Raw genomic sequence first — 13,992 nt, forward strand, 5'->3', positions numbered from 1 at the left:
GATAACCGAGAATGCTTTTGCAAATATTTTTGCGGGATTGGTATAAGTGATACCCACCCGCTGCTATTTCACTGGCAAAAACTTGCCATTTCAAGCACCGTCCATCCGGGCACCAGGTATTTTACCAAGCTAAGCTGCATGCACAGACACAATGTGGGCTCCTGTAGTACTCCAGGACCGATGGGAGCTCTGCTTTGAGCTAGAAAGGGCCACAACTATTTGTAAGTTTAAAACAAAGCCTCTGCAGAAGTATTTTTTAAGATCAAAGACTAAGCAGGCATCAGTTCTACAGTCAACATCCATAAAAAGAGCAGCAGAAGAAAGAGGCACTGTTCTTGCTGGGTGAGCTGCGAATGAAAGCGCCACGTCCCTATTGCCCCTCTGTGGCCTGTGCAGCTTTGTTTGTGTAAGTGCCTTTTAAAGACATTAATTGATGAAAGAGCATTTTTAAAGCATCATTAAAATGTGTTCCAATATTAAAAGAACAACTTTAATAACTGCAGTTACATCTGGCCCTTAAAACAGTTTGCATGCCTTTATGGCCTTCTGTGGTTCACAAGACATCAGCCGGTGCCAGAGCAGCGATACCGTGGCCCCGCTGCGCTGGAGGTGACCCCAGCTCCCACAGCCGCACGCTCGGGGTGAGCCACCCCTCTCGGCAGGGAGGTCCCCGCTGACCCAGTGGCTTCAGGCAGAGACAGACTGGGGACCATGGCCACCACCAGCTCTGCAGGCAGAGCTGTGGTGACGGCCACCTCTGGCAGGGTGAAGCGATGAGCGGAACAAACCACCGCGCAGCTGCAGAGAACATGCAAACTTCAGCTCGCCCGCAAAGGCACATCTTTAAGAGGCAGCTCGTTGCACAGAAAAGTAGGCGATTTACCAACAGGAGCTCTTTTTCTCACAGTTCCCACCTAGGTGTAAAAAGCAGCTCTACTCATAAATGTGAGAACACTGCCGTGGCTGGCTCCAGCCTCCGCGTTCGCTGTGGTGCCCACTGCTTTTGGGGTGTCTGTGTGTGCGGCTTTTTCTGTGGTGTGAGCACAGCCACGAGCCAAACAGACCTCGGTGCCTACAGCCAAACAGGCTGTGGTCAAACCCTCAGAGCGCTGCTTCATCAGCCACATCCCCACGCTGCCCCTGGCCATTTGCTCTCACCTCTGTGGCACAGACAGTCACTAGCAAAATAAACTTATTTTTTAGCGGATTACTCCTTCAGCCAGCTCATCCCTCTGCCATGGAAGAGGATGAGCACCCAAAGGGGCAGGCCGGGAGAGGGGCAGGGCCCCGGGTGGCTCAGTGCCATGGCTGAGGGCGTGCAGACCACACGATACGCATGGGCTCCTAAGCCCTTTGGGATGGTCTCTCCTAATGGTACTCAGGCAACTTCAGCCAACCTTCAGCTGTGGGAGCTGCCCGCTGCCAAACAGGGCAAGGACCTGCCACCAGTGACAGCCCTGGTCCCACCCACACCTGGACCACGTTTGCAACACCCTCATTTTCAAACCCGGGAGGCTGAAGTTAAGGGGCTTTGCCCTCAAAGGCAACAGGAGTTTCTCTGTAGCTCCTGCCGCACATGTAAGCCGCGGCATGTCCCAATGCCCAGGTGTGCCTGGCTTAGGCAGTCGTCACAGGGGGGCTTTGTACAGCAGCTGCTTCGATGCTGCTTCAACAGCTGAGGGCAGGGCAGGACAACCAGCTGTCCCCAGCGCTGCGGAAATTCGGGTCTAGGCTGGCAGCACACCCAAACTGCGGGCACCAGCCGACACGGCAGTGCCTGGAGCCCCCCTGCTCCGGTGAAAAGCACAGATGTCTCACTGAGCCTGTCACGCTGTGCTCGGAGCCAGCATGCTCTATCAGATTCATTTGATGTGTCCATTTAAATGGGATGCTGGCTCATGCCCATGTACCCAGCAAGGAATTTGCTCATTCTGTATCAGCTGCTCATTTTGCTACAGCACCAGTGCAAGGTTTTGGGTGCAGACACTACACTGGCAAAACTCATTTTGGAGAGGTCACCAGGAGCGATCCAGGGATCCCTCATCTCAAGCGGCACTACCCCGCTGGCCCCAAAGCTGAAGCCATAGCCCAGCAGTAAAAACCATAATCTTAAATGAAAGAACACAAGACAAAGCCCACCTTCTCTTAATGCCACTCGTTTATCACTTAATTACTGTCACATCGTGACAGTTTTGAAGGCTGAGAAATAGGATCAGCCTGTCAAGATCAGGTCTCTGCGACTGCTTGGCGTAGTGAATGAGATTGTACCTGGTATCCTGCTGCCCGAGGGGAAAACCGTGAACAAAGCGTTTCTGTTACTTTTATTTCTCACTTACACTGCAAAGTTAAGTTCTTAAGTAGCTCTTTTGTAGCAGGCAGGACACTAAATCGTGCTTTTTTATATCGGAGGCAGAAAAAAATAAGGAAACCTAAGCCTCCTGGTTAGCAGTGTCATGTAGTATTTCACGGGATTTCAGATAGTCTTGTAAGTACTTGTCCATCCATCCCTCTCTTTTCTGGAAACACCTCATCTGATACGTTATCACCATTTCCCTCTTTACACGCCGGTAACACCGGACCTCACAGCCGTCCTGTAGCACATCGCTTCGCCCAGGTCTTTCCCACTCAGCCCCTTGGAGCTGGGGAGCTCCCGGGCACCTCCGGCACCCCCGGGCACCCTTTTGCACGCCCAGCCTCCCCCGGCTATGCCATAAATGATATTACAAGCTTATCTGTTACAAGGTATGCGTATAATATAAAGCGTTAACAGCAACTAAAAGCCGGTTTGGTGCCAGATGTCCGGGGGAGGGGTGGCGCGGCCGGTGCCGGGTTCCCCGGAGCGCCCCTGCTCCCGGCGCATGACGCAAGGGCGTGAAGCCGCTGCCGCCGATGGAGGCAGGAGCGCAGGAAAGCATGAAGCATCGCGGCTCCGCGTCGCGGAGGTGACAGCCCGCTAAATCCCACGGGATTCCCCGCGCCTGGCTCCGCTCCCCCTCCCCGCCCCACGCCGCGGCTCCGCGCCGCAAAGCCGAGCGCAGCGGCCAGAGGCGCGCAGCTGCTGCGGCAGCGGGGCGGGGCGGGGCGGGGCTGCGCGGAGCGGCGCGGAGGGGCGCGGAGAGGCGCGGAGCGGCAGGGACCGGCCCCCGGCGCGGCCGCGGCCGGCGGGGCGCGGAGCGGAGCGGTAGGTATTTAAGCGCGGGCAGCGGCGGGCGGGGGAGCGGCGGCGGGGCGCGGAGCGGGGCGCGGAGCGGGGCGCGGCAGCCCGCGGAGCGGAGGTGAGGGCGGTGCGGCGCCGGGGAGCGCGGGGCCCCGGCTGTGCCGTGGCGGGGGGTCCCGCAGGGCCCGGTGCCGGCGGGCAGCCCCTGCTCCGCTCGCCCAAGGGCATCGCGGTGGCCTCCCGGGGCTTCCCCAAATGGAGGGGCCGGTGACCTTGGCCGAGCGGAGCCGCGGAGCCTGCGGTTCGCAGGCAGCCGGGGAAGGAGCGCTGGAGCAAAGGCCTGAGGGCAGGAGTGGCAGCAGGAAAGCCTCCAGGATTCGCTCTGCCTGCCTTCCCGAAGGTGGCTGGTGGCGTTAGAGAAGGACCTAGAGCCTTCAGCAGGGTCTCTCTGGACTTGTTGCTGTAGATCTGCAGTCAGAGATTTCCAGGTTTTGCTGCTGGTGCAGCTGTCAGGAAGATGGTTTGCCTTAGCAGGGATTCACTGCAAACAAGTCAAGCACCCAGAAGTAACAAGGTTGGAGTAGGTGGGGAGTGGTGGAGGAGGGAAGGTGAAGGTGCTACTCATACCACTGTGGCGGCAATACTCGTTGTTTGTAGATTTCTGCTCTTTGATTTTCTTAGAGTTGCTGGTTGCTTCCAGTAATCCTTCAGTGTGAAGTAGGTGCAAGAGTACCTCCCCATTGTATACGTGGAGTTGGGATAGCATAGAGGAGAATCCCTGTAATAAATTGCTACTACTTCACTTAATCTGCAAGCATGGTACTTCTTGGACTGTGTATTTTAAAATGCTTTAGGAATTGGGATTTTTGTTTATCTTTTGCTCATGAATATCATGAGTATGGCACAACTAGCTATGTCTTGAGAGCAATTCTGCAAGTCCTTGAAGTGATTTCTAGATGGTGTGGTTTTGGCAGAGAAATGCAGGGATGCTCTGCACAGAGCATGTATGCTGTTCATCCAGCAGCAATGGGAGATGTGGTGAAAGGATGCCTGGAGAGCAGCTCAGGGCCACGGGAATACTTGCTCCATCACCCCTGTGCCCAGAAAGTGTCCAGGACCTGTGATGTAGTGGACGGCACCAAGACTCGGGTGCTCCAGCTGGCCGATAGGAAAAAGCATCCACTGCTCTGCAGTATGCTCTGCTGATCCCATTTTTACTGAGCTTTTAGTTTCTTCAGCAGTTGTGTACCTCAAGCCTGGCCACGCTGCTGGTGTAGAGCCGAGTATTCCCCACGCCAGTGCCCCGGGAGGAGAGGAGCCCACGCGGTTGGGCTGTGCATGATGCTCGGCTGTGTCCCTGCGGAGGGGCACCTGCCTTGCCCCGCTTAGCAGGTGCTCGCTTCTCTGCTCCCACTGCCTCGCGGCCATGTATACAGGCACGTGCAAAGCACCTGAAGTAAGATGTCAGCAGGTCGCTGTGGAAACCTCCTCCTTTCTCCTCACCTGTGCCGTCTGCTCTAGTTAAACGCAACGTAACCCAGACCCTCCTGCTTTTCAGGGGACATCAGCACAGCGGTGTGTTGCAACTTTGAAGAGCCTTGTCTTGCCCTGCTGCCTGACAGAAGTATTTCTTGTGTTCTCCCCTCCAAAAATTAGGGATGGCTTTGCTCTCCCCCACATTTGAAGGGTATTCTACTATATCAACAGTTTTCTGTGTTCAAAACTGTTTGCTCATAGGGATGAAGTGGCCAGCGAAGGAAGTTTTTCCTTCCTGCATCCACGGGGTTAGATCAGTTTCTGTGAAAAATGTGGATCTCCCTTTTTACTTCTTCTCTTTACTTCTTACTTGCAAGTATCTCACTTAATTTTTCTTTTCCCCTTTTAGACTGGTAACTGGCATGGTGCAACACTGCTTCCTTTCATTAGATCTCAAAGGAGATGCGCTTGCACAAGAGTTCGGTACCTGTTTTCCACTAATACCTGTCATGACTATGACAGTATTCACCTTCTCGTATTACATATAACCCAAGACCAGCTATTATTTTCAGCTGCTTCAGAAATGACTCAGAGCAAAACAAAGAAGTCTGAATAAAATAAGAACTACATTTGAAAGTAAATCTTTTTGTAGAGCCCAAACATCTTAGCTGTTTTTTTAATAGAGTGATGTGTTTATACAACCTTCTGAACTTTAAAGTCTTTTAAGTCCCCTTGAAGGATCTAGCCAATGTCCCAAATCTGAAAAGTCTTGCAGGAACTGAGACTTGTCACCAAGAGCAAAGCCAAAACCCCTCTAAGATGCCTCCCGGAACAGTTCTTCAAGAACTCTCAATTTTTAAGTATCTGCAATTTAAACCTGGTGCTGGTCTCTAGGACAAATTTGAGGTCTTGCTTGGGAATCAGCTCTGTTCAAAACCATGTTAATAAACTACGCTTACACTGAAAATACAGGGAAAGCCTGCCCTCAGATTTCAACTTGCCAATTTACCTCTCTTCTCTGGCAGAGCTTATCACCAAAGGCTGGTTCTGCTCCAACGTGCAAGTCCTGTCACAGGGCGAGGACTTGGAGCCCAGAACTTGCTCAGGCCAGAGAAAGCTGGAAAGGAAGGGGTTTGTACATAAATTCTAAGCAGCAGCTAGTTATATAAGAAAATGACTGAGGAAACTTCAGAGGAGGGAAGAAAAGAAAATTCTTTGAAAAATTAATTTGGCCTTGGAAGAAAATGGGACAGAGCTGCTCCAAGAATGTTTTTGTTATAGAGAAGCTGCATCTTCTCCTTCCTCTGCACCCCAGCAGCCAGGCTTCAAGGTTAGGGGGAGGTGATTTTTTTAAATTTTTTTTTTCCCTAAGAGCAGCCTACAGTTTTCACGGAGTAGTTAAGGCATGAAATCAGTCTAAACATTAACTGCTGTGCTGTTACTTGAATGGTTGGGAGCGCCTCTCCACATGAGATCCCTCTGGGTGCTGGAGATCCTCCTCTCCTTTCTTGAGGGTCAGTTTATAGATCACATTTAAAACTACTTCCCGCATTGTTGTAGGCCATCATACCTTCCATCCGTGTACTTCACTTGACTGAAGGAGTAAACAGTATTTCAGAAATCATCTGGGTGTACTGCAATCCAGATGGAGAGATAGTCTGACAAGAATCCATTTGCTCCAGTTACAGATGCAGCTAAATTATAGCACCAAAGCAATGCTAGGGACCACAGTGCTACTGAAGCGCTGTTGAAGGAGCACGCACATGGCATGCGTGTGAGGATTAGGTTTGTGTTCAGAGCTGGAGGCGAGGAAGTCTGGGCCAGATTTTGTGCAGGTGTGGCATTGCCATTCAATGAGTGTTTTGCTGCCTTGTTTGAAGCTACCCAAGGTAAAAGGTAGTCTTTTCGTCAACAGCAAAAGGTATTTGCTAGACTCCTAGGTCTTGCATGCATTATGTCATTTTTTCCATTTAAAAGAATGGAACAAAATAGCACCTATGTGCTACCACTAAGCTCAGCAGGAAGGAGGGCTAGTGTTGACAGATTAGAAAGCTGATGGAGTTTATTCTTCTGACCAAGGTAAAGCAGAAACATGGCTGAAAATGCCATTGCCTTTTCTGCAGTACCGTTTCCACTCCTGAAGTATTTTTCCACTCCCGGAAGATTTTTTTTCCAAAAAACCCCATAGGCGCAGTCGGACCATGTTCACCCACATGCAAAATGTCTGAGTCATGCAGAGCAATAAAATTTTACCAGCTCTGAACTTCATTCTGGTGTTGCACGGATGGCAGCAAGAACACGTACGTAAGAAGAGTTTACAATTCCTGTAGCACGGTAGCTGGCAGTAACGTATGGCCAAGTATGCAATGAGCTGCTGATTCAGGAAGATGAATGCTGAGGAAGAGAAACCAGAGATGGCCTCACTGCTGCTGTGCATTTTTACTCCAGAATTAGAGGTGGGGGGTTATTTATTAAAATCTACGTGTAAAGATATTTTTAATGGTGCATACTTGTCCCCAGTGGGAGCTATGCTGGGATTAATGCTGCCGTTCTCATTCACGTTATTTGTCTGGCATTGCCTCCCTGTGAAAACAAGCTTTAGGGTACATTTAAGCATCCCTGTAGAAGTACTACAGTAACCTGAGGGTTCTGCTTGTCAGTAGGTAATAGGCAGCTTTCTAGGCTGAGCTGATGCTGTATGGCCACGGGCCACGCTGCGTATGGGGAATCTGAGCAGCACAGATGCAACAGAGGAACAGACTGAGACGGTGTCCCTGGGAAATGCTGGCGTTCAGATTCTCTGCACAGTTTTAACCGCTGCCTCATCTAAATTTCTTCCTGATTTCTTCCCGATTACTGGTCCATAGGATCTATACTTTATTCCTTATGCACTATGCTTGGTGGTCACTGAATAAAACATATTAAAGCAAATGCATGATGGACTGGGAATGTGAATCCCTTTATAAGTGCAAATAGAATGACAGAAACATTGGTCTACATAAAATCAATGGGTTCATCCCAGAGTTATGTTAGCATTAAGAGGGACAAGACTGGTGCCTTGGATAAGTCAGGATATTCTGTCTGAGTAACAGCAGAACAAACCCTTCTAACACAATAAAATTACAAATAAGTAAGAACAATTACAGATAAATAACTTGCAGAAAGGCTATATATTTCAATACCCAAGGGGGATGACTACCCATTCGTCTTCTAATAGCTGAAATTATTTCCACATCAGACAATTTTAAAATAATTATTGTACTTTGCTTTGTCATACCTGCCATTTGGAGCCTGCATGTTGTAGGTGTCCTACATATGAGACCAAATACAAGCCTCAGTGGCTCATGGCAGGATTTTACTTAAGCTTCAGCATGAGTGCAATCCTTTATGATTCTGCAAGACTGACCACCTCTTGCTTCTGTGCTAACACAGCAATTATTTAGCAAATGGCCAATTTTTAGCCAATTAAATATTTGCATTTGGGGGATGGACTGATTTTTTGCTTGTTTTTCCTTCCTACCTTGTTTATAACACTTGGCCCTACTTCACATTCAAAGCATTGGAGACCACCTGTTTAATGATGACAGGGTTATCTCCAGCTCCAGGATGTTTTTTCCGCAGTCTAGATAAACTTACCTAGACCTGAATATATGTTAGAAACCTTTTTCCTCTATGTGTAAGTCAACCGAACTCTCCTGCTGAGGCTGTAAAATGGTTTTCAGGCATTCTTTGGAAACCAGTCTATCCCAGTTCCCCTGCAAGAATGTTGCTTTCCACAGGAATTTCCCAGCAGGTGCATTTTGCCATGTGCTGTGCGGACACCAGTCAGAGTTGCAGACTGCTAGTGTGAACAAAGTCCCCAGAACCCTGTCGCTCAAAGCAGAAATAATATAGTAAAATATAGTAAAGTACCTAACATTCACATCTTCAGAGTACCACTGATTTTTTTAGATTAGGCATGCTCATAAATGAAACCTGGGATTTTTTTTGATGATGATTTATCTTTTCAGCTGCCCTAATCAGAGACATGTGTCAACAAGCAAGAAAATCAGGTTGCCACCTAAAACAATAAAAGCTGCTTTACAGGTTTCTCTTCTTGCTTTTTTTGCTTGGAGGTGAAATTGCTGAAAATAATTAGAATATTGCTTAATGGCTTTAGAAGCTGAATTCTATTCATTTTATTCATAGCTGGTTGTAACAGTCCCATGGCATCTAAACAGGAAGGCGTTTCCACAACGCGACTGAATACTTAAATTCAAATTTGTAGACAAATGAGCACTAAGTTAAAATTGCATAACAGCAAATTATTTCCTGTTCTGGAATATTGGGAACTGATGAGCTAATAAGGCAGGACCCTTTCAACTCAGAGCGCCAGCTGATTGCACCAGTAATGTAATAAAAACCAGTAATGCTTACAAATGTAAGTGGAAGCCTCTTTAGGACAAGTCCTGTTTAAAATACAGAATTTTTAGCCTCAAGAGTTTCTGTTTGTCTAGTGATCTGCCATTCCCTTTGATTATTGCTACAAGGTAATTGGCCTGGGTGGTAAGGCTGCCTGAGACCGCTGGAGGCGTGGAGCTTTGGACTTTTGCTTATGCTTAAAACTGGCCTTGAGTTAATGCAAATGGGGCACCTTCAGAAAAGGTACCTATGGCACAGTAACACAGTGGATTCTTGTATCTCATTGGCTGAGCAGCTGGTTTAAGATGGCTTTTTTTTTCCTTCCCTCCTATGTTTTCCTTTTATAAATTATGCATCTAGAATCGCATTATCCCAAGATGCCCCTTGTGTTTGCTGCATTTCCAAGACAGTCCTGCTAATGGAGAAAGTCTCTGGGTAGATTAAATGCAGCCTGAGTGTGTTAGCGGTGAGGACAGAGACTGTAATTTGACTGTTTATCTTTTACTTATCTCAGCCTCTATCATTCATTTGGAGACCACACAGCCTCTGCATTAAGACAGTTTGCATTCTTGCTGGTAGTCCAGGGAGTCCCATTACAGGTGTGTCCGAGTGCCCGGGGATGGGGTTATCCCCCTGTGCTGTGAACGAGAAGAACTGAAGAAATACAGGCTAGCTGCTAGGACTTGGTGACCGAGATGAAGGGAAACATAGTCCCCAGGCTGGAGAAAGTGTAACAAGGTCTTTGGTATAAATCAAAAGGTCTGTTCCTTATTTTAATTACTTCATACTTTATTCATGTATACCTCCAAGACAGCAATGTCTAGTAAGTGATAGTGGTGAGTCTGCAGCCTGGTCTAATATCAGTAAAATCAGCCTGGGGTATTTTTTCCCGCCTTTGGCTTTTTTCTTATACCAGCTCTGTATTGAGATATACAAGTGTATGTGCTGCTGTGGGCAGAAAGCTCCATTAGCCTGCGATCTCTCCCCTCAAAACCACTGCAGCACCCCTCTCATGACCTCGTAGCCTTAAACACCCACAGCAAGCACTCCAGCCTTGCACTTTCTCTGTGCAGAAGTCAGGCTTAACAGGTATTTACCCAAGAAAGGTATGAGTTTAACTAGCACAGGTATAACCCCAGTGTAAATACCATAATCCTAGATAGTATGAGAGGGCCCTTATCGTTTTCTTTTCAATTGTATAGGAAAGGGCTTAACCTCTTCATTGAAAAATGCTGCTCTTTTTGCAGAAGGTATAAATAGAGACACTTTTGGCTCCCAGTGAGTCACAGTTTGCCAGCTGTGCCATTTTTATTACAGGCTTTGCAGTATTTACAAGGCTTTAAGGCCTCTCTTGAGTTCTGCCTTAAAATAATTTATCTGAAAGGAATCATCTTCCATTCACACCAGGACAGAAACCAGTGGTGGCCTTGCTCGCCAGGCTGTACCCTTGCAAGTAAAGCTGTTCACAACAAAGACAGTCACTGCTAGACTTAAAATGGAAGTGATCTGCCCCCCAAAAGCACTGTAGGCAGCCTCTTGGTCTAGGAGATGTAGTCTAGGAGATATGGGGAAGATGCAACTGAAGGAAACTGACTGCTTTGGGAGAAGGAGGGGAAAAAAGACATATTGGGAAAGGTACAGAAGGTGGGAGGACACAGAAGAAGAGGGGCTGGTGGAAAGTAAAGGCTGGGTGGGTGATGGGCCAAGTACAGAAATTTTTTTGCTTAAAAATCCGCTAACACAAACAAGCCTCCCCCCCTTTTTTAATGCACAATGTTTACAGCTCCACTGCGCCTGTCACCAGCAAAGAGGTTGTGTTCATGGGGGTGTTGAGAGTTGAGGAGCAACTGGGGAACAGATGCGAGGAGGTCTGGACAGGAAGCTGAGGGATGGGAGGAGAAACACTGGGAGAGGAGCCAGCACATGGATGAAGGAGGAGGAGCAAGGACAGTCAGCTCCCATATCAGCAGCGTTGGGCAGGCATTTGGAGTGCCAATTCAATCAGTCTGTCACGCTTAGGGTGAGCCTACAGTTGTTGTCTTCCCAAAGAAGAAGGGGCAAAAATCTACCTTACAGCGTCTCCAGATGGTGAAGTGCAAGCTAGTCTGGCAGGATGCTCCGTTTGCAACTTAATACAGGAATGTTGATCCTTAACTGGCAGTACTGCTGACCTAAAGGAAGAAAGACGGAGAAATACGATCCGTCAAGGTGTGTGCACTTAACAGCGCATCCGCCAGACAAAAATTTTACACATCAGTAACCAAAGTAAAGCTGTTACAAAACAAACCAGGGATCCTTTATATTGATAGTTTGTCTTCCCTTCAGTAAATACGCACGTACCACGAGAATATACTGTACAGCCTCCCAAGGCAGTAAACCACTGAATATTGTCATATATTCGGCCTGTACCAGTGGCCCATCATAATTTCAATCACGGGTTGCAAATTTTCCTGTGCTACCTTAGTTGCCTCGAGGGACAGAAAATTTCTGTTGCCCCTAACTCACTACAAACACAAGACTGGAGGGACGTGACATGTCGGAGCATCTCTGTTCCTGGCGTTTTAGGCAACAGAAGTGTAGAACAAAATGACACATTGGAAGGTTTTCCGGCAGGACTAAAATCTGCTGTATTCCCTTTTACTGTGAGCTGACCTGGTCGGCATGTGCGTCCTTAAACTCAGCCCCCAAAATAAAGGAGCCCCTCTGTGAAGCCTCATACAGTTGCTTATCATTCTGTCTCTGTATTTTCTCTAAGTAGATGTTTTTAGCCTGAATTTAAAGATTATTTAGAATACTGAAAAGCAATTTTAACAAAAAACAGTGGAAGGCAAAACCCATTTCCTAGTTAATACTTGCTCAGCCATTCTCCTTTCTGTGTGGAGATGGGAACAATGAATGCATAAAGGTATCACCTGAGAGGGAAATCTTTCCTAGACTTACAACTTTCATTAAATATTCTTTTAATCTGTAATGTATCTCATTTCTTTGGAATGAGCTGAAAAAACTTCTTACGCTATTTGAGATTACTTTTTTCCCCTTCCTTTCATAGCTTGTCTTTTCTTTATTCCCAACAATTTCAGAATAATAAAAATTATTATCAGAAGTAAGCGAGGAGTTTTTATAGAGCAGTTCTTTTAATCTCATCTTTATTCCAGAGCATATGAGTCTGCCATCCACATTTATGGAAGCTGGCCCAGAGCCTTCCCTTTTAAATGCCTATCTGCCTGACTTCTGTGTGAACCCTGTGTAAGCTAAAGCATTTTTAATTCCTACTACAGAATGAATAGCAAAACACACTCATAATCAGAACATAGGAGAGTGCCCAATGGATACAGCTTCAATAACTGCAAGCAGCGGTTGCTAGAGCTAAAGACGGTTTTCCTCTGCTCCTGGGCAGCAGAGGCTGGTGATGGCACCAATGTGTTATTTCTGTTTGAACTTTATTTTATGCAACAATTACATGTGGTATCAAACTTAAAATGATGGTCACCACATAATTTTTTAGTTCCAGGTCATTCTTTCCACTGCAGCTGTAATCTAGACTTCTCTGTCATTACAGGTCATCTTCTCAAAATCACTGAAAGCTGAAGATGGATATTAAGCGTGTGAAGGACTATATCTATTGGCTGTACTACCAGTACCTACTGATCACCTGCAGCTATGTGCTGGAGCCCTGGGAGCGGTCCATGTTCCACACCATCACCGTGACTGTTTTCGCTATGGTGGTGTACACGGCTTACGTCTTTGTCCCCATCCACGTCCGCCTGGCTTTTGAGTTCTTCTCCCAGATATTCGGAGGCCAGCCCGAAAGCACGGTGTCCATCGTGAACTGAGCTTGCCTGAGTAGTGATTAGCAGCTCTTGCAACCTGTGAAATGCAATGTCTTCTTCAGTTTTGTGTATTTATTCTGAAGCAGTTTTGCAGTTATGAAAATAACATTTTTCTCTCACAAAACATGGCTTGCTTAATTACCATAGCTGAAAACCAGAATAATGCACTGACTACTGGCTGCACACTCCCTGTTAAATGAAACACAGGCCAGCTTTTTGCTGTGTGATAATGACACACATCACCTGGAATGCCACGTTTACCTAATATTCAACTGGCTCCCACTTTCAGCACCCTAATTTAATCACACTGGCACGTATGAAACAGCAAAGACTGTGTATGATGGCTGTGAGGAGGGGTACTATGCTTATTATACACAAAGCCAACAGAGTGCAGGGGCAAAACAAACCATGCCTTCTTTGACCCAGGTTAGAGAATATAAGGAGATGAGTATAATACAGCACGATTTGAGTACTAATATTTGGCTGGTTATTGACTTCTGGTTTTTAATGGATGGGAGAGGAAATTAGAGGAGAAAGTAATAGGAGTATGAACTCAAATCCCACTTTTTGCATCAAAGTCGCTGCATCTGAGTTTAGATGGTCTAAGATAGTAAAAAAAACATAGAAGTAATCTTGCGGTTTACTGAAAATGACAGAAAGAAAGAGAACCGGCTCTGTTTCAGTGCACTCCTGCCTTCTTTGATAAAAACCGAGACATGTTTTCTTTCTGCCCCCATTCACCAAGGCAAGCATGTCTACACCAGAGGAAGATGATCCAGAAAACAGAGTGGAAGTAATATTTTAATAACTGCAGGGAAGTCTGAGTGCTTAAAGAGATCTCCTTTATAAAGAAGAAATGAGATTTATTATAATTGCCTGTGGGGAGCTTCTTGAACAATGGAAGATTGGTTTGGTTTTCACTTTACACCTAAATCAAATGTCAATGCCAAATCATAAGTTATAGTGCATGTATCTAACAGCTGATGCTACCGTTATTAGAAGTGAGAGGTGCAAAATGTAAATAGCTTTCAAATGATGTTTGCACAGTTATAGGATTAAAAAAACCCTCTTAACTTCTTTATCAAGCTGCAGTGGGGTCCTGCATGCTTAAAAGAACACTGTTTGGAA

The 13,992-nt window shown here is 46.9% G+C and overlaps 1 protein-coding gene across 1 annotated transcript; it reads left to right on the forward strand.

The window, feature by feature from the left end:
• Positions 1-12,606: 12,606 nt before the first annotated feature.
• Positions 12,607-12,867, forward strand: SPTSSB (serine palmitoyltransferase small subunit B; the record flags this gene model as incomplete). Its single annotated transcript, XM_082318970.1, has 1 exon — positions 12,607-12,867. Exon 1 carries the CDS (start codon positions 12,625-12,627, stop codon positions 12,865-12,867), a length of 243 nt encoding a protein of 80 aa, XP_082175096.1. The 5' UTR covers positions 12,607-12,624.
• Positions 12,868-13,992: the final 1,125 nt, after the last annotated feature.

This window comes from Platalea leucorodia, assembly GCF_965183815.1.
Source record: "Platalea leucorodia genome assembly, chromosome: 8".
Lineage (NCBI taxonomy): Eukaryota > Metazoa > Chordata > Aves > Pelecaniformes > Threskiornithidae > Platalea > Platalea leucorodia.